This window comes from Populus alba, chromosome 5 (genome assembly GCF_005239225.2).
Source record: "Populus alba chromosome 5, ASM523922v2, whole genome shotgun sequence".
Classification (NCBI taxonomy): Eukaryota; Viridiplantae; Streptophyta; class Magnoliopsida; order Malpighiales; family Salicaceae; genus Populus; species Populus alba.
Genome location: NC_133288.1, coordinates 18972861 through 18997536, shown reverse-complemented (window position 1 = coordinate 18997536; position 24676 = coordinate 18972861). Strand labels below are relative to the sequence as shown.

General features: G+C 34.4%; 4 protein-coding genes across 5 annotated transcripts; 2 read left to right on the top strand and 2 right to left on the bottom strand.

The window, feature by feature from the left end:
- The first annotated feature begins 1245 nt into the window (after positions 1–1245).
- Positions 1246–5100, top strand: LOC118061771 (very-long-chain aldehyde decarbonylase GL1-9). The gene is made up of 3 exons (XM_035075334.2): positions 1246–1478; positions 1886–2255; positions 4271–5100. Exons 2-3 carry the CDS (start codon positions 2025–2027, stop codon positions 4811–4813), a joined length of 774 nt encoding a protein of 257 aa, XP_034931225.1. The 5' UTR covers positions 1246–1478; positions 1886–2024; the 3' UTR covers positions 4814–5100.
- Positions 5101–7444: 2344 nt separating this feature from the next.
- On the bottom strand, positions 7445–9383 carry LOC118061770 (pentatricopeptide repeat-containing protein At1g34160). Its single transcript, XM_035075332.2, has one exon. The coding sequence runs from the start codon at positions 9280–9282 to the stop codon at positions 7546–7548; it is 1737 nt and encodes a 578-aa protein (XP_034931223.1). The 5' UTR covers positions 9283–9383; the 3' UTR covers positions 7445–7545.
- Positions 9384–11893: 2510 nt separating this feature from the next.
- Positions 11894–14539, top strand: LOC118061772 (co-chaperone protein p23-1). Its single transcript, XM_035075336.2, has 6 exons — positions 11894–12079; positions 13329–13515; positions 13596–13758; positions 13867–13919; positions 14015–14069; positions 14194–14539. The coding sequence occupies exons 1-6, from the start codon at positions 12075–12077 to the stop codon at positions 14298–14300; spliced, it is 570 nt and encodes a 189-aa protein (XP_034931227.1). The 5' UTR covers positions 11894–12074; the 3' UTR covers positions 14301–14539.
- Positions 14540–20520: 5981 nt separating this feature from the next.
- LOC118061773 (F-actin-capping protein subunit beta) lies at positions 20521–24084 on the bottom strand. 2 transcript variants are annotated; one of them, XM_035075337.2, is made up of 8 exons: positions 23702–24084; positions 23423–23493; positions 22802–22915; positions 22475–22557; positions 22321–22394; positions 22068–22187; positions 21063–21158; positions 20521–20909 (listed from the first exon to the last, which is right to left on the bottom strand). In XM_035075337.2, the coding sequence occupies exons 1-8, from the start codon at positions 23828–23830 to the stop codon at positions 20820–20822; spliced, it is 777 nt and encodes a 258-aa protein (XP_034931228.1). In that variant the 5' UTR covers positions 23831–24084; the 3' UTR covers positions 20521–20819. The 2 variants fall into 2 exon arrangements, with proteins under 2 accessions (XP_034931228.1, XP_073265630.1); XM_073409529.1 differs by lacking the exon at positions 22802–22915.
- Between the last annotated feature and the right edge of the window lie 592 nt (positions 24085–24676).

The following is a 24676-nucleotide window of genomic DNA, read 5'->3' as shown; positions in this document are numbered from 1 at the left end:
TTCACAACTTTGCTATTATGGTTTCATTATTTGGCATGTAAATTGATAAATTAACCTAAGGTTGATTCAAATCAATCCAATATATTTTGTCTTAATATTTATAAATATATCATATATCATATTTATTTTAAGTTAAATTATGCTTGTATCAGTCATTAGGTTATTTTTGGTTCACCAAGTTAAACAAGTCATGTTAGGTGAATCCCCACGTAGTTTAATGTTTTTTCTACTTTAAAAACATTAATAACCTCTAAATATAATTTTGTTTAAATTAAAAAAATTGATGAAACCCTCATCTTAGCTTGGACTGAAGATTTCATTAGTTACTAATTTATCTATCGTGCTGCTTTCCAAATTTAGATTTGTAGAACAACACCAAAAATAGAAAACACCATCATTAATGACATTTTATGAAATTATTATTTGTTTGCTGACTTTTCTATGCAGACATTATTATTAGTGAAAATTATTCTGATATTATGTAATTAGATTTTTTTTCACTTTGCAATTAATTTTTTGAATATTACTAAAAAGACATGAAGTTTAAAAAATACAAAAAAACACCACTTTAATACGAAAGTCTCATCTGGTCTATCTTCTTGGCATGCACAACCCCTGAATGAAAGCATCGATCGTAACAATAAATGTTGAGAGGCTGGTTGCTTCTTCCCAAACCCTGAATCTTGTTCCAAGCATCCTCAATTGAACCACCTCCACAGAGACCATGGACATATACCGATCAGAAGTAACATCTAACAGCTGGGTTTTTAGGTCGTGAAACGGTAAAGATAAGTCAGTGGAGTGGCGGAGAGAGAGGGCAGAATGGACGTGAAGAGAGAGAGGGCAGTGCAGACCTAGTTTCTGTTGAAGGATGAGGGCGACAATGGTGGTTGGTGAGTGTAGGGCCAGTTTGTTACGTTGGTTTGATCATCAAAGATAGAGGAGGAAGATGAGACTGTAACAGCTAGGGTTTATAAGAAAAAATGAGTGGTGTGTGGTGATTATTAATTTTCATATATATATATGGATATTATAATTATTTTATTGATTTTTAAAACTTGCTTTAATCCAGAATAAGAAATATAATATTTAAAAAATTAGTGGTAAGGTAAAACAAAAATTAAATCAGAGTAATTTTTTTCATATTATTATTATTACAAAAGACCCCAAAGCTACACAGCTTGCCATAATTTTTTTTTTAAAAAAAGACGGAAAAATGGAAGGGACAGGAAAAAAAAAAAATCCTGTCATCAGAGCTTAAAAAATCAGAAAGCATAGAATGCCACACCTGTCACCAATAAAGTCAATAACGATGATCAAAAAAATAAAACGACAGGCGCTTTGCTTTGGTTTGGCTTAGATCTAAAATAATAAAATTTTGACATTCGCTCATCACTCTACCCCCTGTTTCTCACTATTTTAACGCAACAACAACAACATTTATGACGCCTTCATCGTTCCACGATCTCTTTCTCTCTGTGAGTAAACAATTCCTTCAAACTTAATTCCTATCAATCTCTCTCTCTCTCTCTCTTCATGTTGTAAGAGGTGTGCTGAGGCAGGTGGTTTAATTTAAACTTTTTTCTGGCTAATTAGTGGCAGATGCTATGAATTTTTTTTTTTTATAGTAACAAATGAAAAGCAAAGGTGAGGCTAATTTGAGCATTGGTAGCTTGAATTTTGAATTTTTTTTCTCTACATTTTTTTCTTGGAAAGTATGTTAATAAAGTGTGGGGATTTAATCTTTCATATTTTGTGTATCTATTGAATACGAGGAGCGGGAATCATGGAAATCAAGTTTTTTTTTTAAGAGTTATTTTAGGGATTTATTTTTATATATGTATTTTGGTTTAAATTTCTGATTCTTTTTCTTTGTGATCCTCAGGTTATGTAGAGTGAAGATTGAGATTTTAGATCGTTAACTCTTAAATGCAGCTTCGAATCTGCAGATTTTGAGCTGCATTTTAGGTTTAGAATTGAAGAATTGATCCTTGTTGTTGTTGCCTTTGTAAATTGGATTAACCATGGTGTTTTGGGAAGGTTATGTGAGTGATGAAGTAATGGGGATTTTTGCCCCTATTGTAATTTATTGGTTGTACGCGGGGTTTTACCAGCTATTGCCACCGTTGGATGAATATAGATTGCACACTAGAAAAGAGGAGGAAGAGAAGAATTTGGTTCCGCTGTCGAAGGTGATTAAGGGTGTGTTGCTTCAACAACTAGTCCAGGCTGTTGTTGCTCATGCACTCTTTTTGGTTAGTTACTGAACCTGTTCAAGTTGTTCCTGATTGCCTTTTATGTTTCTTTGTTGTGTGATTGTGATCCTTTTTGGTGTGAACGAGTGGATGTTTCTCAATATAGGTTTCTTCCTATATATTATTAGTTATTTGTTTCAGTTTGCTTCTTGGGGATAGATTTGCTGGAGTTAGTGTCTGTCTTATGTGGAATGGTAATTTCATAGTGATAGAGGCCTAGACAAGCTTGTTCCTTATTAGCTGAGCTCTTAGTGGTTTCTGGTTTTTACAAGGCAGCTCTATGCAGGAAAATACTTCTTCATGGCCTTGTCTTGTGTAGTCACTGCTAGATATTCATCATCTCACATGGACTATGGAGGCTGTGGATCTGACGTGCTTGTTGATTCTCATAGCTGGAGAATGCTCCTAATAATGTATTTACTTCAGATTTGAACAAAAATAAGATCGGGGAATCATCATCAGCTATTAGATATGTTGGGGGAACACAAATGAAGTGGGTCTTCTGGATTAGGAAACTTCATCATTCTTTTTACCAATTTTCTTTATCCTTCATGTTTTTTTGGTGGGCAGAGGGTTTGTTAAGTTACTGCGATATGGAGGGAGTATGAGTTCATGATATGTTCAGCTTTTACAAGTTCTGATGAGTATTTTTTTTATTACATCTGTGCAGTTCTCCAGATAAACAATGAGTAAAATTCTTGTGATGTGTCATGTGCAATTTGAGCCTTACACAGAAGATCTCATGCTACTTTTACATTGAGTGCTTGGGAATTCTTTCTTCCATGAGAATTTTTTCCACTTGTGCTGTGATAGTAGTGGCTTTCAGGGCATGATTCTGATGGTTTGCAATAAAGAAGAGTGGCAGTGTTAACATTGTTTTTGTCTATGTGAAGGAGATGTTAAGTCAATAAGCAGAGAAAAAGATGAATAGTCCTTTTGGCTTATATATGTTCGTTTTACATGAGATTTTAAGTTCTTATACTACTGAAGTTGAACTGGCCTTTATTCTTTCAGCCAACGTGTTCTGTTTTCTTCTTTCTCGTCTTTCATTGTAACAGTAGTATGGGAAATCACTGGTATTCTATGTTAGCAGGGTAAGCAGGAACTGACTTTCATGTCCTTAAAGTTATTAGTCCAGCTCTGAAACCTTTTCATTCTTTGTGACATTGTTGACAATATCAAGCATTTGTTTTCATGTTCTTTCAAGAACATATTCTGTTCTGATACATTTTTGTTCAGCTACTATTATGATATTCTGTTTCCTAGCTTCTCTTGTCCCACCATCCATCCTCCTTAACACCTAGTTCAGGTAGGTCCATGTGGGCATGCATCTTAACTGCATGGTGCTAAATATTATGAACCAGAAGTTCCTTTTAGTTGTCTTGTATCATTTTGAGTCTGTTGCGATACTGTATGTTGTTTAAGTAAAGGGACTGGGAAGAAATTTATGGATAAAACTTTCAAATCTTGTTTTGGCTTTTTCTACTACCAAATTTCTGTTTGGATGCCCTTTTGTGAAAACTCAGAAATTCTGTTTTGTTTTTCCAATCATGATAGATTCCTCCACTCACCTTAAGATTCAATGCTGCTGTGGAATAAAAATGAGTATTGTGGACAATAAAAATTGGAATTTCTTGCATTGGTATCGGTCTTTGATGTTTCTTAATATAGTTGCTGTTACAGACATTATTATTTATTTATCTTGGCCCTTGTTTCGTGCAAAGATAAAGCGGCTTGGACCTGCAACCACAAGGTTGCAGGTACAAGTCTTGAGAGTAGCCTCTTCATTCCTAAGTACTGAATGGTAGGATTATCTCCCAACCCTCCCTCCCAGATCCCCACTTTGGGAGGAGAACGCAGAGGGACTGAGAGATCAGTGACTCTAGGACTTAGATGGTAATTATTCAATTGCTTGGTGGTATCATTTGATTTGTAAGCTCTAGGACGTAGACCTATGTGTTTTTACTTTTTACCAACTGATAATTAACTTTCGTTTGCCTGTGTTGTTGCTGCAGTTGACTTCATCAGCTGATGAATCTGGAACCACAATCCAGCCCTCTATCCCTATCCAAATCATGCAAATCATAATTGGAATGATTGTCATGGACACATGGCAGTACTTTGCGCACCGTTACATGCATCAGAACAAATTCTTATACCGCCATATCCACTCCCAGCATCACAGGCTAGTTGTAACTTATGCAATTGGGGCCCTTTATAATCACCCTCTCGAGGGTCTCTTGCTTGACACAGTGGGTGGTGCCATTGCATTCCTCGTCTCAGGAATGACTGCACGGACATCAGTCATTTTCTTCTGCTTTGCTGTAGTTAAAACAGTTGATGATCATTGTGGACTCTGGTTGCCTGGCAATATCTTCCATATCTTTTTCCAGAACAACACTGCTTATCATGACATCCACCATCAACTCCCAGGCACAAAGTACAATTATTCCCAGCCATTCTTCTCCATATGGGATAAACTTCTAGGGACTCACATGCCATACACTCTTGTGAACCGACCTGAAGGCGGTTTAGAGGCAAGACTGGTTAAGGACTAGTTACAGTTTGACACTTCTCCTGTATTATTTCAAGCTTTCACTTAACAAAGGAATATTCTTTGGCTGGGTTTTGCCCTTCGAGGAAAACATGAATTAGAATTGTTTGTTTGACCTTGTAAGCTAGAAGCAAGTCCATTGGGTGTTCCTTCTTTTCCTAGTCCTGTGATGGTATATTTGTATTTTTGATATTCTGCGTTATCTCAGTATGTAGCATATCTGTCTTTTATTGTTTTCCATTTTACATGTTCCAATACGTTGAGATTGATGTACTTGTAATTTTTTGATCCTTGAGAATGCTGGAAGTTGCCCACACTAATTTCAATTATACTCCCATGCTTCTAATCTGTCAGCGTCATCTTCTTGTTAAAACCCTCTCAGTCATGTCTACTTGTCGAGACAAACTTCCATGCATCTACTCTGCAGGGTGCTACACAACGGTCTGTCATTGTGCCCTGTTGGGTTTTGAGTTTGAAAGCAGTGAAAATAGTAAAAACTCGGGTGTTTGATAACTTGTTGATGTGATTTCTAAAATTGTATTTTTAGCCAAGGAAAGACTGTCCCATCATCCTAGCCGGATACTATCAATAGAAATGCATTTGTGGCAAAACTACATTAAGCAGGTTACACGACCTATTTTGAGGAGAGCACGTAGAAATAAAAAAATCCGTGCTAATGGGAGGCTCCTCATGGAGCTGGGCAAGACCACCTTGCAGCTGCTGTTTCTTCAGGTATGGAAAGGTGTTCTGTTTGTCTCTTATCAGTTGGTCACCATGCCCATCAATAAAAATCCTAACAGTTGACTTCGATGATCTTTGCAACTCTATAATGGTAGGTTGGTATGATAACAAGAATGATGTGAATTAGAAGGGATGTCTGTAGTATTTCCTATGAGTGTGCTGTTTTTCGTGAGCAGCCAAAAGTGGGGAGGTCTTAAATAGGGAAGGAAGCCATTGTTCATGGGGATGCTTCTGAAAATTTCTTTGGCTACTGTGGCAGTGGCCTCGAAGCCTTTACTGCTCGGTTGAATCATGTATTTCATATGACTTGTCAAGAAGCATACACTGTCTGTGACACGTTGAAGAGAATGCGTTGTCTATCACACATATTTTCTTTCTTTCTAGTAAATTCTGGTGACTATTTCCTTCTGCCAGTTCTTTTAATAAACAACAACTCATGTTCTTGCCTAGTAATCTTTTATGTGCAACGCGAGACTTGAGCAGCAGATCACATATTAATTTTGTTCTGTGTGCATGGGAATTCTTTCTTCTTTCTTGAGAATTGTGGCCTCCAACGCATGATTAGGATGCTTTGAAGAAGAATAGTAGTGTTAACGTTCTTTTGTGTGTGAATGGATGTTAAGCCAACAGTCAGGGAAAGAGATGAAAATCCTTTTGGTTTCTAGATGTCGATTCAACATGCAAGATTTTAAGTGTTCATAATTGATTGAAGCTGAACGGACCTTTATTATTTCCACAAATGTATTCTGTTTTCTTTTTTTCTCGTCTCTCTCGCATTTAAAAACATTATGGGTTTCTTTCTATTTTTATTCTCCCGAGTAAGCAGGAAGTGATTTTCATGTCCTCGAACACTTGTTTTCTTGATCCTTGGAGAACATATTCTTTTCTGACACATGTATTGTTGCTGCAGCTGACTTCAACAGCGAATGAATCAGAATCCAGCCCTCTATTTCTATCAAAATCCTGCAAATTATAATTGGAACGTTTTTTATGGACAAATGGCAGTACTTTGCGCACCGCTACATGCTTCAGAACAAATTCTTACACCGCTATGTCCACTCCCAGCATCACAGGCTAGTCGTACCTGATGCCATTGGGGCCCTTTATAATCATCCTCTCGAGGGTCTCTTGCTCGACACACTGGGTGGTGCCATTCGTTCCTCATCCCAGGTTGATGTAGCTGATGATCTTTGATTTGTGGGCTCTGGGATCATTCTTCTCCATATGGGATAAAATTCTACGGACTCGTATGCCTTACACTAATGTGAAGCGCCATGAAGGCGGTTTGGAGGCAAGACTGGTTAAGGGCTAGTTACAATTTGACACTTGGCCTGTATTATTTCAAGCTTTCACTTTACGAAGGAATAATCTCTGGCTTGGGTTGTGCAATTCCTGGGAAAATGAATAGAATTTTTATTTGACGTCGTAAGCTAGAAGCATGTCCATTGCGTGTGCCTTTTCTAGTTCCGTGACAGCATATTTGTCCAGCTGGTAATGGTGCTCGTACCAAGCTACCCAAAAGAACTGTATTTTCTGTATTTTGAGTTACATCAGTATGTTACATATCCTTTTTTATTGTGTGCCATTTACTGTTCCAATTTGTTGAGGTTGATGTAGTTGAGTGAAAAGTAATACTATTGATTAAAGTTGTGTGGGGTGCCCAGTTGCTGTTTTTTCACCAAAGAAGAGAGGATTTCACCATAAATTGCTTTTTATTTGGTAGAAAGCAATTCAAAAGCTTAAGATTTTCCTTTGTCGATCAATTAATAATTCTAACAGTTGAGTTTCATAATCCTTGCAGCATCATAATGGTCCGATGGTGTGCTAACAGCAATTATGCGGATTAGGAGAAGGTCTAATCAATGCAATGAGCATGCTGGAACAGAGAACCAGAGCTAAAAAAAAAGGAAACTCAGATGGGCTGTGATTTTTTGCTTTCTATTATTGTTTTTGAGTAATGATTGTACACAAATTGAAATTAACTAATGTCTAATGCTACCAATAATCTCTGCAAGAACAGAAACCTTCTTTAAATCTGTGAAACCGCACTCTATCCCTCACAATGATTTCTCGATCATATATCTTTGATATAAGCTTGATCACAAAATGACAATCCCCGCATATCCTAAGGTTCTTAATCACTTGTATTGGTGTTCCCTCACTTGTACTAATCAAACCAAAAGCCACAGCTAACTTCTCACTATGATGACCCAAAACATTTTCCTTGTCCTCCTCCCCTATATCATGCAGCACAAAGCTTGTTTCAGCCACATACCCGTATTCCTTGACCCTGAACCTAATCTCATCCAACTTTGCATAAATCTCCCTCCAACTTTCATGACTCTTATCAGCATTGTAGAACTTGTGTATTACACCATTACCTTCAATGTAGCTGAGTCCAGGCACCTTCTTCACATCCCTGTTCTTCATTGCCTCCCTTACCCTCCCCACATCAGCCCACCTCTCACGTGCTGCATAAACATTAGATAACAAAACAAAATCACCACAATGATTAGATCCCATCTCCACAAGCTTCCGAGAAACAGTTTCGGCTATTTCTACATTCCTATGAGTCCTGGAAGCACCAAGCAAAGTTTGCCAGAGCACTATATCCGGCACCATCGGCATAGAATTGACAATATCATAAGCCTCACGAAGCCGCCCAGCTCGGCCTAACAAATCAACTACACTCCCATAATGTTTAACATTAGGTTTCACTCCACAATTCTCCATTGAATTAAACAACCTAAACCCTTCTTCAACTAATCCGCCATGGTTACAAGCGCATAGCACCGCAAGATACGACACATCATCTGGGCTCACCCCGGATTGGTCCATTTTATCAAAAAGCTCAAGAGCTTTACACCCTTCACCATGCATTGCAAATGCCATGATCATTGTATTCCATGTAACAATATCCTTCCTGCAACTCATACTCTCGAAAACCAAATAAGCTTTGTCAACAAACCCACATTTAGCATACATGTCAATAACCGCATTACAAACCTGTGCATTCATATCGAACCGTTCATCTTTAATATATCCATGAATCTTCTCACCTTCTTTAAAATCACCCAATTGTGCACACGCAGAGAGAGCGCCAAGAACTGAGATTTCATTAGGTTTAAACCCATCAATCTCCATTCCCCTGAACAAACTCAAAGCCTCAGTAGGCTTACTCCCTTGAGCAAACCCGGAAATCAATGCATTCCATGATGCAATATCTCGCATAACCATTTCATCAAACACCTTCTCTGCACTATCGATATCACCCACTTTCGCATAAACATCTAACAGAGTTGTACCCAACAAAGCATCAGCTATAAACCCTTTGCGCACAATATGGGTATGAATTTGAATCGACTCTAAACGAGCTAAAACACGAGCGCATGCTTTTAAAACAAAAGAGCAAGTTAAGGCGTCTACTTTGCGGGATTTAGAGATCATAGATTTGTACCATGCGAAAGCATTAGTTGGGTTTGGGCTTTGAATGAAGCCACGGATGATGGCGTTCCAGTCGTTGGTGGAAGGAGTGCGGATTTGGGAAAAGGTTAAAATAGCAAAGGAGAGGTTGCCGAGAGAGAGAGCGTAGAGTTCGAGAAGTTTGGAGCGGGTCGGGGAGACGGGAAGTTGGAATTGACCTGTGGTGAAGAGGTGTGCATGGAGTTGTTTTGTGTGGGGGAGAGAGAGAGTGGTGCACTTTGACAGCAAGGAGTCTAGCGAGCTGGCCATTCCATCATCCACAACGATTGAAAGGAGGAATTTGACTGTCTTTTGAAACAAGACTGCCCATAGCCGAGAGCTTTTTCACCAAGCCATGAATGCAACTTCTACGTTTATACTTTTCTTTTCTTTTTTGTTTGCTTACATTTTACAGCTGTGGATTTAAAAAGTTTTTGGCAAATGTTTTCAAACTTTTTTTATTAAAATTTGAATTTGTTTTTTTTTTTTTTTTAAATTAACTGATTTAGTGTTTATACATTATATTAATATTAAAAAATAAAAAAATAAATATTATTTTAATATATTTTAAATTAAAAACAATTATCACTCTCAAATATAACCCTTTATATAAGATTTGTTCCTATGAATAAATTATGTTAAGAAAAAAAACTCTTATACGAAGACAAACGATTCATTTTTTTTTTCATGCTTGCGAACTATTCATTATCGCATTGGAGCATTTTTTGAATTATTTTTATTTGATTCTGTAACAATTAAAGTTGTTTTTTGTAAAAAATGTAATGATTTAAATTCTAGTGTCCAATGTTATTTGAAAACTATAGCACTATTGTATAATTTTTTAAATATTATTTTAAAAAAGTTATTTAAAGAAAAATTAAAGAGCCATTTAAAAAAAAACCAAGTGATCATGGACCTGAAAAGATGGCCCGCTTGTTTTGCCTCAAAGAAAAAAAGTTTATGAGCATTTTCTGGCTCTCTGTAACCTAAATTTAATATGTTTTCATATAAAAAATTAATAAAATTATAGAGCTCAATAATACTATTTATAATCCAAAAATACCCTCTATTCTGTCTAAAACTCCAAAATCAAACAAATATTTTTTTTTTTTTTTTTCAGCATGGTTAAATATCAAAACAACTTATATGGCACATCTCTTTTCAAAATGAATTCATTGATGCTAAAATCTATCTTTTCTTATGACTGGAATGTAGCATATCCAAAGCTTTCTATTTTCTCATTTTTTTATAATGACTTTCTCACTATTCTCTGAATTTACCTGCATTGAAATGTGAAGAAAATAAAATTTAAAACTAAGATATAAACATCTAAAACTATAGGATCATTATGAAAAATATGATAAATAAAAAGATCAAAATGAATTGTCACCAATATAATAGGGATCAAATATGTAAAAATAAAAAATCAAGGGACTAGAGTTGATTCTCACATAAAAATATAGGTATCATTATGGAAAATGTGAAAAATTAATAGACCAAAATGAACCATAACTAAAATCATTGGGACCAAATCTAGAAAAATTATTGAAACTAAAGGATGAAAATGAACTTTCAATGAAACTGTATGAAAATTATAAAACTTTGAGGGGGGAGTGGATTTTAGTAGTAAATGAATAGTGAAAATATAGTAAATTAGTAATTATAAATTTTAAACAACAATTCACATTTTTAGAAGCATTTTTCATTATATAGTATTTTATTTCATAAAGTGTGGAATAATAATTAACTCTCCACATTAAAATAAAACTACCAAAACTCCCTAATTTAATAACTCACTCTAGGTACAGAGTTTTTTTTTATAGACATTTTGGACTTGTTTACTAATAGACAATTATTTTTTTTTATTTTCTAATGAAAAATTGAAAAAACAAGTTCATTTTTCGAGAATAAAATGATTTTTCTCCATAAAAAATACACTAGGATTTTATCTAGACAAAAAAACAAACAAGAAGACAAGAAAATAGAGAAACATATTATTTGGTTGAGATAGGGTTATCCTACAAAAACCCCCAAGTAATATTTTTAACTGTAATAATTGGTTCTCTAAAATAAACTTTGATAGTTGAAGCAAGTCAATAAAAAATATTAAAATAATATATTTTTATTTTATGTGTAATTTAAAGCTAAAAAAAATAATAAATATTATAAAATTATGTTCAAAATATATTTAAAATATTAAGAATAAAAAAAATTTGGCAAAAAAAATAAAAGGTACAACCTAAACTAATCCCACATCTTTTTTTTTTTTGTAACCCTGGGTGTCCGGGCCAACTTTACACGCATCACGACTAATCCCCAGACCTACTGAACATCCTGCAAGCCCAGTAGAACAAGTAAGACATTGCGAGGGTGACAAGCATACACGTTGAGGCTTGAACCCAGGATGCAGAGGTAAAGAAACCCTTGCCACCGCTGGACTACAAGCCTCGATGTAATCCCACATCTTTTTAGTTATTCTAGTAGCAAGAGTCTTTTCTGGACATTTTAATTTTCAAGAATTTTCTTTTAAAATCAAATTAGGATCGATTACATGCGATAAACTCATATTTTAAATTGAATATTTTAAGCATCTAAGAAGAAAAAAAAAAAAAAAAAAAAACCTACACTACAAGGAATTATAATTTTTTATTTTTTGATATTAAAACAGTAAAAATAAAAAATATTAACTTAAATTTTATTCATTTTTAAAAACAATCTAAAAATCATTTTAAAAACATGTAAGCTATAACAATTTCGAACGTGCCAGAAGACGTCCTCATAGAATAATCTGGAGGCTCGACCCGGACTGACAAGAAATTAGGCCGATTCCAAAAATACCCTCGGGAGGTCCCTGAAACAAAAAAGAGAAGCATCTAGACGAGTTAGGGTTTTACGCATCCTTCGACTGCTCTATAAAGAGTAAGATACATACATAACGTCACAGTAAAATCAGAAATATCTGAATCTGATTTCTTAAAATCCCCCGCAAAGAAGAAGAAGGTCTCTCCGTCTACTCCATCTTCCTCTCTCTCTGTCACTGCACTAATTTCTCACTAGCGATAATGAGGTACTGTTTTTTTTCACTCTCTCTCCTTTTTATTTTTCTTTATTTTAATTCGATGGCTTCTCTTCAAAACTTCAACTAGTTAGATACCCTAAACTTGTTGGGACGCCCGTTTCTCTAAACTAAGGGTCGGGGACCTATTTATATTGGTATTTCTTGTCCTTGATTAGTGGATCTGGTGGTCCTTTGGACTAGTTTTCTCTCACGGGTGGATCTAGGCTGTGGTTACCTAAGTAGCTGAAGCTTGTGATTTTGTGTGACTCCAGCAGCTCTTGCTGGAAACGGCGGTCTTTTTGCCTCGATTTAGCTTCTTTTTTTTTCATTGGAATCCTTTACCCGATAAATAAATAAGGAAATAAATTTTTTTGAGTAAATTTCGTTCTGTTTGGTTGATGAGTGAGAAATTGGAGAGAAAAAAAGATGGTGTTTCAATAGTTAAATGCCAACTTAGTTGTTGAACTATAAAGATTTAATTAGAGCGGAATTTAATTTATTTTCTTGATTTTTTTTTTTGCAATAGTTTTTGAGTATTAAATAGTACCTGGAATATAGTGTAGGCGATTAGTGTGCAATAGTTGTCGCCGGTCTAATATTTTGTTGGAGGATGGTTAGGCGGTAAACAACTCGAGTGCTTAAATTGTGGCTATTGTATAGAAATGGAAGTTGGAGGAGGAGAAAGTTCCCCTGTGATTGTTTTATGGAATCAATGTGCTGCTTCTCCTATATCATAGGAGCCAACCCTTCTGACCTATGGTTTGTTTGGTTGTTTCTATCTGACCTATGGTTTGTTTGGTTGTTTCTATCTCCATGTTTTTGTCCCAGCTAACATAAAATTATATGCAATAGTCAAATTTGATAATATCCTTACTCATGGTCTAAGGAAGGTCAATCTGGAAACAAATGCAGAAAAAGAAAATTAAATCTGTGGAAGACTTCTCTTGAATGATTAAATCCTGTTGGGAAAATAAGATTATTATTTATAATTTGAAGAGTTATATGTAGAATGGAGTGCGGTGGTACTGATCTGGTTGCTCTAACCTAAGGGCAAAGCTCAATAGATTTGTTACACTTGATTGCCTGCAAAAATGTATTGCTTTTGTTTGATGTCATTTTGTATTGTGAGCATGCAGACATAAATCTAATGAAATGCTGCTGACTATTTTGTTATGTGCGGTATTTGTGGTAAAATTTGTATGTCAAGTTCATGTTTTCTTATGTTTATTGCTTCTGCTTTGTACATTCAACTTTTCAGCCGACATCCTTCAGTGAAATGGGCCCAGAGGTCAGACAAGTTGTTCATCACTGTGCAGCTGCCCGATGCACAGGATGTAAAGTTTAAACTAGAGCCTGAAGGGAAATTTATCTTCTCTGCTACCAGTGGGGTGGATAAGACACCCTATGAAATTGAACTTGACCTATTAGACAAGGTCAACGTAGAGGTAAGTACCCTTTCTGCTTCATCCCTGCACCTGTTTTTTGAACGTATGGTTTATTAAGCTTGTTGTGATAATACTTGCAGGAGAGCAAGGCCGGCATTGGTTCAAGAAATATCCAATACATTGTGAAGAAGGCTGAGAATAAATGGTGGAGCAGATTGATAAAACAGACTGGAAAACCTCCAGTGTTCTTGACTGTTGATTGGGATAAATGGATTGATGAAGATGAGGAGTTCACAAGCAAGGGTTAGTCTTTACCCTGCTAGACTTCCATTCTCATTACGATTATATTTTGTAATGCTTTTATCCACAGATTGGTTTTACTTATTTTGCTTTTTCTTTTTTTTTGGCTAGGAGGAGCAGCACCTGATATGGGTGATATGGGTGATATGGGTTTTAATTTTCCTGTAAGTAGTAATGTTCTAATTGCATAAAATGTCTGGACTGCACTTCTCTAGTTATTTATGATTAATGCTGTCTGGCCGTAACCTTTCTATTTCAGGATATGGGTCTTGGAGGTGGAGGCTTTGATGGGGCTATTCCTGAGATGGATGATGGTAGGTCTCTTGTAATATATTAACGCAACGTGATTTTCCCCACCTCAATTTCTCACTTGAGACTACGAAGCAAATATTCCTGTTTATTCTGATAGTCCAATAATGCATTGTCTCATCCTTGTAGATGATGAAAATGACACAGAAGATGAGAATGTGGAAGAAGCATCATCAGCAGAGAAGGAAGAGGTACCACCACCTGCTAGTGGCGAAGCAGACATGAAGAAAACTTGAAGTTCGAATGTGTTTTGAAACTCCGAGTTTGCCATTTTACCTAAATCTGTTGAGTGTTTGACTTGAAAAGTATCACAGGTGCATTAGTTCTACATCATGATAGCTTGTGATAGAGACCAACAATTGGTTATAATGTGGTCTTTACCATTCAACATTTAGTGGCATGCATCTGTTTTTTTTATATACAATGGTACATGATGATGATCTATACATGCCTAGATGAGTTCCATCCTGTTTAACGTTGAGTGTTTTGTTTGAGATGAATTACTTGAGCTGGTTGACCAGTTCTTGTTAGGGAATTGCAGAGTGCAGCCTCCTCAACTTCTCAGACAAAAAATTTCCAGTTCTAGTTTTGGCCATGTGGCTCCACCGTGCGCCATACAATGCTTGTTAAAGCAATTTTTAATCACAGGTATTGAATGGTGACCAAAATTAAAGAATTTGAAGTCGAATCTCGATTATCAAAAGCGCAATTACCGTGTTAGGATGGTTAACGTTACACCGCGTATTTATGGGTGTTGCTGCCGGGGGATGGTATATTCTTATTCTTATTAGAGCAACTCCATTCCAACCCATGTGCTAAATGGATAGCCAAAAATAAATTAATTATGACTTATCGTTGCTTGTTTTTCATGTTTCAAGGTAAACAGAATGCTATTTTAGCATTTTTCATACAAAAAAGATGTTCATACGCATTCATTCATTGCAATAGTGTTTTCTTTTTTGTCTTTTTTAATAGGTTTTTTTCTCCTTTGATTTGTTTTGAAGTGTTTTTTCAATATGTTTTTGTATTTTTTTTTAATGAAATTATCATGGTTTTATGATTTATATTTCATATAAGTTGATTTGGGTTGTTTTTTTTTTTTTAATTGAATTATTTTTAATTTTATTTTTTAATATTGGATTATTGATTGAGAATTTATTGTTTTTAGATCTTTCAAGTCAATTGGGTTATATCGGATTGTTAAAATAGTTATGTATTAAATATATAAAAATACAATTAGCTTTTCTAAATGTTTTTTTACCATGTGTATGGAAGCGAAAAAGTTATATTTACACTATTTAAAAAGTTATATATTAACTCAGAGAGGTGTGGCTTAACTAGCTAGGTTCGAAGTTTATTTTTTAGAGATTACCAGTTTGAGGCTCATAATCTCAAGTTATTGGAGACTTACATGATTGTTAATTTTAAAATTTGTGGGATTAGTCGAGATGCATATAAACTATTCTGGATATTTTAATTAGGCTATAAGAAAAATAGATAATTTATAGTAAATGAACCATATTAAAAAAAAAATGATCATGATAATCTGTGAAAAAAATATTTTTTATAAAAGAAAACAAACGATGTAACTCAATTCTTAACTCATCAAATACAAAAGGATGAATTAGGTAAAAAGATTACCTAAAAATTAGATATGAGTCAACCCAAATCAACATAATAAACCTATAACCGTGATAATCAAGGTCGAGTCAAACTGGGTTATCGCATGAAAATTGCAGCCTAGATGATGAGATCAGGATAACCAAATAAAAAAGAAAACAATAAAAATCATAAAGTCTATTTTAAAAAAAAAAAAATCAATGTCAACCCATATTAACTTTTCAAACTTGTGACTATGATCATTAAATCGGAAACACCCTATTTGGAAAAACTATGAAACCTAATTCTTAATCAATTAAATATTAAATGGTAAATTTTTTAAAAAAATCTCAATTATACAAAATGATTCAAAACAAGAAATAGAACTTAAAAGTATAAGGATCAAAATTGAATATTAAATTAACTTTATTTTTTATTGAAAGGTGAAATTGAAAAGAAAAATAAATTTAACAAAAGGATAAAAAAAATAAAAAGAATGGGGATCAAAATTGAAATTAGAAATAAAAATAAAATTTTGATTTAAGGGTTAAATTGAAAAGAAAATTAAATTCAATAAAAGGAAAAAAACTCAAAATCAAAAGAATAGGGACCAAATTGAAAAAAAAATATATATGAAAATTGGGTTTGAATGATGAAATTAAAAACAAATAAAACTTCTACAAAATGGTCAAGATAAAAATTTAAAATCAAATGAATAAAGATTGAAGTTGGAATACCAATAACAAAAAAGGCGAAGCTGTAATTTTTAGCAGAAAGAGAAAAGTAGAAAAAAAGGTTCACTGGCCATAAACTACCCCACCACCACTAATACGCATCACACCATTAGAAAAAAGACATGAAGGCATTTCTAATAACACGTAGAAGGGAATTTTTGATTGTGGAGAGGCACCGCACATGCCACCCAAAGTGCGTTGATGTCTTCCACGCGATAGCAAATGCACAACATGTGCATTAACTTTTTCTCATTTAAGTAATATTTAATCTATGCAAAATACAACATTGCCTTTTATAAAACCAAAAATAACAAAAAAAAAAAATTATGATGAAAAGACCAAAAAGCCCCTAGACGTATGGTTTAATTTTTCCAGTTTCAAGGGCAGAATTGTTACTTTACTATGTCTAAAAACATGAAAAGATTTCGATACCCTTGTTTGGTAGTATAAAAAACTTTGATATGGATGGTAATTAGATCATTTTATTGTACTTACAATTGAGAAAAGACATATATATATCTCTGGTTAAAGCTTTAATGGCTAATCAGCTGTGTGAAAAGATCAAATTACCTCAAACACTAAAAGATGTCATTTTTTCTTAGAAAAGTAAAGACACCTTATATTGTTCTAGTGAATAATGCAAATGGGTTTGGGTGACCAACGTTTTTCAATTGGAGTTTAGCTTTTGTTAGTAAGGTGGTTTTTGGTATAATGAATTTTAAAATGTTCCTTTTAAACTTCTTATCAGGTTGCTTATTTTGTTGTGACTTTTGGTCAGCTTGTTCTTAGAATGGTAATTGGTCAGGGTCCACCTCTTTTCATTATTATTTTTCATGTTGATCTCAAAATCACATTCTAGATTAGGGGTGTTCATGATCTAGTTTAGTTCAGGTTAAGCTAAAAAATCTAACCAAATAAAAAATTATTATTTCTTGAGAATATAAACCGAACAAAACTTAGTTCAGGTCAATGTGGATTTGTTGGCATTAAAAACCAAGAAACCTAATACATATTAAATGGGCTTGTTTTTTGTTTTTTAAATGAGTCTATATTAAATTGGGCTTTAATAATTTCTTTTTGAGTTTAATTTTTTTGTAGGTTTTTCAAGCAATTTTTTTTATCATGCTTTTTAACAAAACTAACCCAACTCTATGGCTAAATTGGAAATTGAATTTAACAAGAATCCATTTAGACATTTGCATTCTTTTTTCCTACCAAGCCAAATCACCACCCTATGAAAAATGCATAATTAAATTTGCTTTCACTATGAACTCTGTTAAGCCTTGTTTTTTTCTCCATAGATGTACACAAAAATAAATTTTTAGTCCAATAAAAAAATCCATATCATAAAGACTAGGAAAATATAGGCATCTTAAATTAACAGAGATGTTCACATTATAAATAGATGGATACATTAATAAAATATTATAAAATCTAATACAAACAAATTCATATTAGAGGAAATTGAACAAAAAGATCCAGATAGCTTGAAGAAAAGAATCCAGCAACAATACAGAAAATCAAACAACAACAAAAGCAAAACAAATTCTACAAGGTTAATGCTATAAAAAAAAAAAAAATCAAATTAGCAACAAATTAGAGTTTGATTAGTAAAAGAGTTAACAATGCAAAATTAAAAGGGAATTAACAAGTCAAAGTAAGTTAATTATCCAAAACAATAATATTCTTACATTTCACCAGCATCACCAATATCACATACAATCGATATAGATTTTTAAACTTTCATCAAGTTCCACAAAATCATAAATGAAACAGATATAAAGAAATGATGATATAAAATAACTAATTTTAAATTTGTAAGACAAATTGCATAACTCAATCATATCATAATTTTCATATAATTCATGAAAGCTCTACTGTCAATTGGAACTAGTGTTAAATGCAACCAATTTTAACAACAAACAAGTGCTTGCATTGTTGATAGAGATAAAAAGCTTCTAAATAGATATGATATACAACCATTGGTGCTGAAGGCTTTTTTAGAAACAATTATAGATACTGGGATTGTAACATTCCTATTTTTGAAACAAACGCATCAATCATATAAAAAAGAAAAAAAAAAGAAACATGGTAATTTTTTTTTTTTCTGTTTTACTTTATTTTCTTTGTTGAACTCATACAAAGTTTAATGAAATTTCTACTGAAATTTCGGCAAAGTCTCCTCTATACCAAGAAGTCTTAAGTTATCGACAAATCATTTGTACACATCCTGTATTTATTGTCCATACACATTCCAATCATTCTAAGTCTCAAACTGTAACACCCCAAACTTTTAAGATAAAAATTAACACAATTATCAAGTTATAAAAATCACTAGAATCCCAAGAAGTTTTTTTTATATAAAAAAATTAAAAGATAATCATTAATTAACCATCGTAATTGCATTCGTACATTAGCATAACGAAGATTCTTAATTTCAAATTACTACTTAAAGTTTTAAGAAAATAGTACTATATAACTTTATACATACAAATTAGAAGTATCGTTATATACAATCTAAAAAAAAGTTCTTCCATCTTCCTATAAACTTAAGTGACTATATAGAGGAAATACACATGCATCAATTAAGGGTTACGCTGTTGAGATGAACCTGCATAATAATTTGCATGAACATAATTAAATTAGCCGAGGGTTTACAAGGATAACTAACACATGTTGTGCCACTTTATAAATAATCTTGGATTCTATAACATTACACATCCACCAACCCAAAATATCTAATATATAATCATTAAGATCCTCGCAACTATCACCCAAATAACTTTCAACCTTATTTTTTCTCTCCACGCCATCTTCCTCCATTAAATGTTTTTTTTAAATTAAGAAGTCAAGTAATCTGACATGTCATCAATCACCATCGAATCAACATTAATATCTTGTTCATTTCTATCAACCTTCATATAATACTCATATAGTTTTAACAAAGTATCTATAACCTTTTTTGTAAGATTTTCAGTATGATATAATCACCCAAAATAAAATCTTATATATTTCAATTTGAAACGTGTATCTAACTAACATAATAACCACATATAACAAAAAACTTTGTATCTCTTGATCCCCTAATATTTTTGGTACTTTATCATCACATTCTTGATTTCACCTTAAAAAGCGTATTAACTTGTACAAAATTAAGATATGCTTGTGTGCATGGAAATCAATTCATGAAAAAAAAAAATTAGATGTCACAAACAACGAGCAATAAAATTTTAATGTAATCATGTAAAATAGTTTCAAGAACTTTACAAAAGATCTAAGAATTAGACTTCACCAAAAAAAATCTAAATTTTTTTGTTTCACCTTTGAATCGACTTCAAAGTAACTCAAATACCTAAGATTGATTTCTTCTAACCTTATAAAAACCACCTCAAATTTCTTAGTAACTTCTAGCATAATATATGTCAAGTTTCATCTAGTTACAACATCCAAGCATACTAATATTTTACTCATTCTAGATTACTATCATTAGAAAGTTATCAAGAATAACCCCAGCAATATTTTCAAAAAATATTAACAGTAAATGACATTCCAAGAACAAGGGCAACCATTAAAATTAATGGACTCCTTATTCCATGACTCAAGAACATAACTGATGAGGTCATGCTTGATAATTGATACCCCTTTTGAATTCAAACAATGCCAGTATGTCATGTTAAGGCAGTTGTCCCATGGCAGAAAGAAAAAACAGGGACAACAGTAAAAGTCTAAAGAGCTACATATTCAATCTATCAAAAACTTCAAATAATATTCCTCGGGTTAGAAATTTCTACAGTTCAGTAAATCCAACGAATTAGTAAGCGGTTCAGAGTATAAATCTAGAATGTGAAGGTTCAATTCGTGCTTGCAGCTGTCTTTAGCAAGCGGATTGAAGCACATGAATTTCCATTCTGCGTGCTTGGACAGTTCAGAATTCTGACAGAAGGAAAGAACAAATTGTAGATCAGCAAATTCGTTTACGTGACCGAAAGTTTTTTCATCCTGCCGTAACTTGGGCCTGCTTAACATTCACCAGGTTCCACATAATTAAGAATTCAGATGTCTTAAAGCGCTATACCACATGGTCACTGGTCAATCCAAAAGAAGTTGCAAGGGAAGAAATAAATAAGTAAAAAGCAGCAGTTGCTCTGAAGTTGATAGACATGGCTCGGGTCTTAAACAAGAACGGCAACAACAACTGAAAACTACAATGAAACGACACAAGAAGTTCGCTCCCTAGCCGTGCAAAAGGAACTGTCTTGGTAAGCTTGAAGCTACAATAAGAAGACAAGCTTTCAAATGATCTCAAATAAAAGAAAAATAGAAAAGCAAAGAAAGAGATCTACGGATGTTTTGAAGATAGTACAACAAATCCCAGACAAGTGTTCTTGTATTTTTTTTATTTTTTTTTATGGAATACTGTTCTCATGCCAAATCAGCTGTTGGCAGTCTCAACACCACTTCAGATGGGGGTCGTAAAGTGCACACCATCTCTTTTGTCTTCCCAAAATAAACCTGTAATGGGATTTGTTAACAAGGATGCATCTGGACATTCTAACATATTTCATCAGTTGTCTGTCCTTAAATCAATTACCATAACTGCAAATAGTGTAATAAATTGGCATAAGGTGATCAAGGGATCTAAAAGTAACATCAGGAAAAACATACCTGATCCAGCGAGTTCCTGAGCTTGCCCTCCATCTCTTCTATCATCCTCCCCATGTTACAAAGATGACCATCTGCAACTGAGAGGTCCATATTCATCTAGAAAAGATGGTATGAAGATCAGCTAGTAACTCAGAATCAAAAGTCAATAAACATATACATGCACCACTATATAATAGGACAGTCGTATTCCTGCCTTCTCAGCATTCACTTTAATACATAAATACATCGAGTACTCTGCTGCTTATCTACCTTGCCAGAAAATAATATATACATCATAATTCTTGCACAAGAAAGGAAGAACTCTACTTAACTGTAGCTTTCTTTAGCATGTTTAAATATCTTTAGGCATTTTTTTTAACTTTCAATTGTACATTCCTTGAATTAGAAATAAAATTTGGAGAACAGTTAGTGGGTTTTGTATCAACAGTTTCAACAGAAAGATTTTTAAAAGCAAAATCCTAAATGTTAAAGAGATGCAAGTTTCTTTAAATAATTCTACGACTGTATAATTTTCATCTGATTCTCAGAAGAGAAGAGAAGAGAAGAACGAAGGGCAATTTATTTGAATGGCGAAGCGACATTTCATGATAATTCTTAATTCTATAAACCAATGCTATTTATAATAGTCATGAATCTCCAAGTGATCACCGTATCAAACAATTATTAGAATCAATGAAACATCCAGCTTTCTATGGAAGATTAGAAACAGGGTATGACCTGAGTCTTTAAAAGAGAATAAACTTGTTGCAAGACTTTAGTCTAATCCTCGTAAGATATGACCATTTAGCTTCCATCACAACATCTCTTGCAGATTATATCTAGATGGGTAACTACTAATCTACAAGCACTCAAAGCATTTCTCTTGATGAGAAAAGGGGCATTGCTAAAACCTCAAAAAGAGTTTTACCATGCAGTATTAGTGGAACAAAAATTCTTCCCATACTGTTGCTAAATAATCATTCTCCTCTTCAAAGAATGTGAAAGATAAAAAGAAAATACATGTACCTGGCGTCTAATAGATCCAGACAGGCTGAATGTGCCAGAAGACTCATCATTTGTAGTCAAAGACAGCATAATAGTACTGGTTAAACAATAGTGGGCCATACTTTCCTCTTCTGGCCCCACCTGTAACAATTAACGTTGCAGCAAAACTGGGATTATGACCAGAAAACTTGCATAGAAAGAAAGCTGGAGAAAGGAGACAAAAGGGTGGTGAAGATTATATCCCCGTTATTTGCAGACCATGGCACAAGCTTACCTCGATTACATGAATGGCATCCCATGCTCCCTCTTGTAGATGGCCTCTTCTGCCCTGCCCAGTCTTTGACCCATCTACATATCCTCAGCAGCAATCCAGTCAGAACCATGAAACTTCCACTTTTTTTACTGCTCATTTAGGCAGAAATGCTCACCTTTTTTTATCAAAAAGCAGGCTACAAAACCTTCATTGTCATCTTCCCACATATAAACAGATGAGATACCACCTTCATAGTACCTACCAATAAATTGGCTTATCAAACTTCCAAATCCATGGACAGCATAAATGAAACAGAAAAACAGTTGATTGAAAACAGAACACAGAATTTCTTCCATTATCAAAATCCCAAGATGAAAAATGAGAAGAGTCTTCAGGAGGAGCTATACTGGGTATCTTCCTCTAACAAATATCATCAGGACAATGAAAACCAGCTGCTTAAAAAAAAAGCCAACTCAAGGACGAGGTAAGTAAAGAACCTCACTGGTCACGATAAATGGCAAAGACTTCATTTGCTTCAACTTCAAGTTTCCTCAACTCTGAAGATGGATACAGTGCATCTTCCAACGGTGGATAATACTTATTTGACCAAGGTGATCTACAAGGCACATATAAAGTGAAAAACATGAACTAATAATGAATTGGTACCAATTTCTACAAGACTGAGGGCGGAAGCAGACACAAATCAACATTCAACGAGCCCATGACATAAACTGAAATTGGAGCCCCATACAGTGATGAGCAAGCATGACAATAAGAAAGCAAGGACTGGCATGCACCTAACCCTAGAAAAGATGCTCAGATACATAAAAAAAAAAAATTTAACAGCAAATCAACAGCATGTAATTATTTATGTGAGTGCAATGCCTTAGTTACACAATCCTACCGAGTTTTTTTTTTTTTTCTTCAAGTAATAATTGTGTCATCGCAAATCAGAACAGTGCCTTTCAACTAAATGCCCAAGTGCGAAAGCTATGATTTCACAGCAGATGAAGTTTAAGACGAACAATAATAATCTGTAAACTAGAAAATCCGCCACTATTTTTTACGAAACAACTAATCCGAAGGGCTATGACAATAATAACCAGACAGTGAAAGAGCAAACCTGTAAGAGTCAGCGTCTCTGTTGTACTCACACAATATATATTCCTTTCCACTCTCCAAGTCGCACAAAACCTGTAATAAGAGAAATGGAACAGACAGACTCTAAATTAAGATCAGTATCTTTCAGGCAATTAAATCTTTATGCTTCTATTCCACGGAAATAGACAGAGCAATCTCGTCGACAGTTGAAACGACACAAACCCTAACCCCTCTAATTTGAAATCCGAAGGGAAAGCAAATGCAGGACGAGTGGCCCTAAGAACAGGGAAGGAGACAAGACCTGGAGAGGTTGATCGACTTGAGAGAGGAGATCGGAGGAGTGGTGAGGCAAGAGGGAGAGGAGAGCGGAGAGAGCAGTCTCTGATTGTTTTGGATGTATTCTCCTCATCAATCCCATCGCCGCCTCCATCTTTTCCTTTCCTTATTTTTATCTTCTTCTTCACCTCAATCAATCAACGCACACGCACACGCCACCAAGGAGGAGGAAGGGATGGAGATTTTGAAAATCTCTATTCCTTTTTATTTTTTCAAAAGGGATAAGCAAAGGGAAAAATAGGCGCGTTCTTGTTGTTTGATCCGAGTTTCCCTCGCGGGAACCCACTCCTCTTCTACTAATGAAGCCCAAGTGCAGCCTCCCCATCTCCACCTTTCTTTCCCCCCCCCCCACTTTCTCTTTATTTATTTATATTTTCTTGGGTTATTAACATATTAAAATAATTTAAAAAAATAAATAAAAATTCATTTCTTCTCAAAAAGATCCTTGAAACACAAAAATAAACGTGGTGAGGCCCCAGTTCCACACTTTCCCCATCTCGTCATTATACTTGTCGTTTTTTACCTAGTTTGAAATCAAGAAATACATCGATTGCCGGGCTGGATATTTTATATTGTTCTTTGTCCTGAGAAATAGATTGGCGGAGAGACTAACGTGGGAAACGAACAATTACCCATTGACACGTCGTTGCTTATCTATAGTTTTGGCAGAGAAGCTGGATTGAGATTTACGTCACAACAAGTGTGCGATGGAGAGAGAAATGGCGATCATTGTAGCTAGATCTGTCAAAGCTTGTCCACTGTGGGTTTGGTGGGTCATCAACTCACTGGAATCACTTGCTTAAGGGATAACAGGAACAGGGGCTGCGTGGCTATGAGTTGTGATGCATGTTTTCTAGGGGACCTTTTTAGTTCCACCTTTACCCCTCCCCCCCGTCTGTCTGTAGCAGACAATGAGGAGTCGAGCTGAAGCCACAGCTAC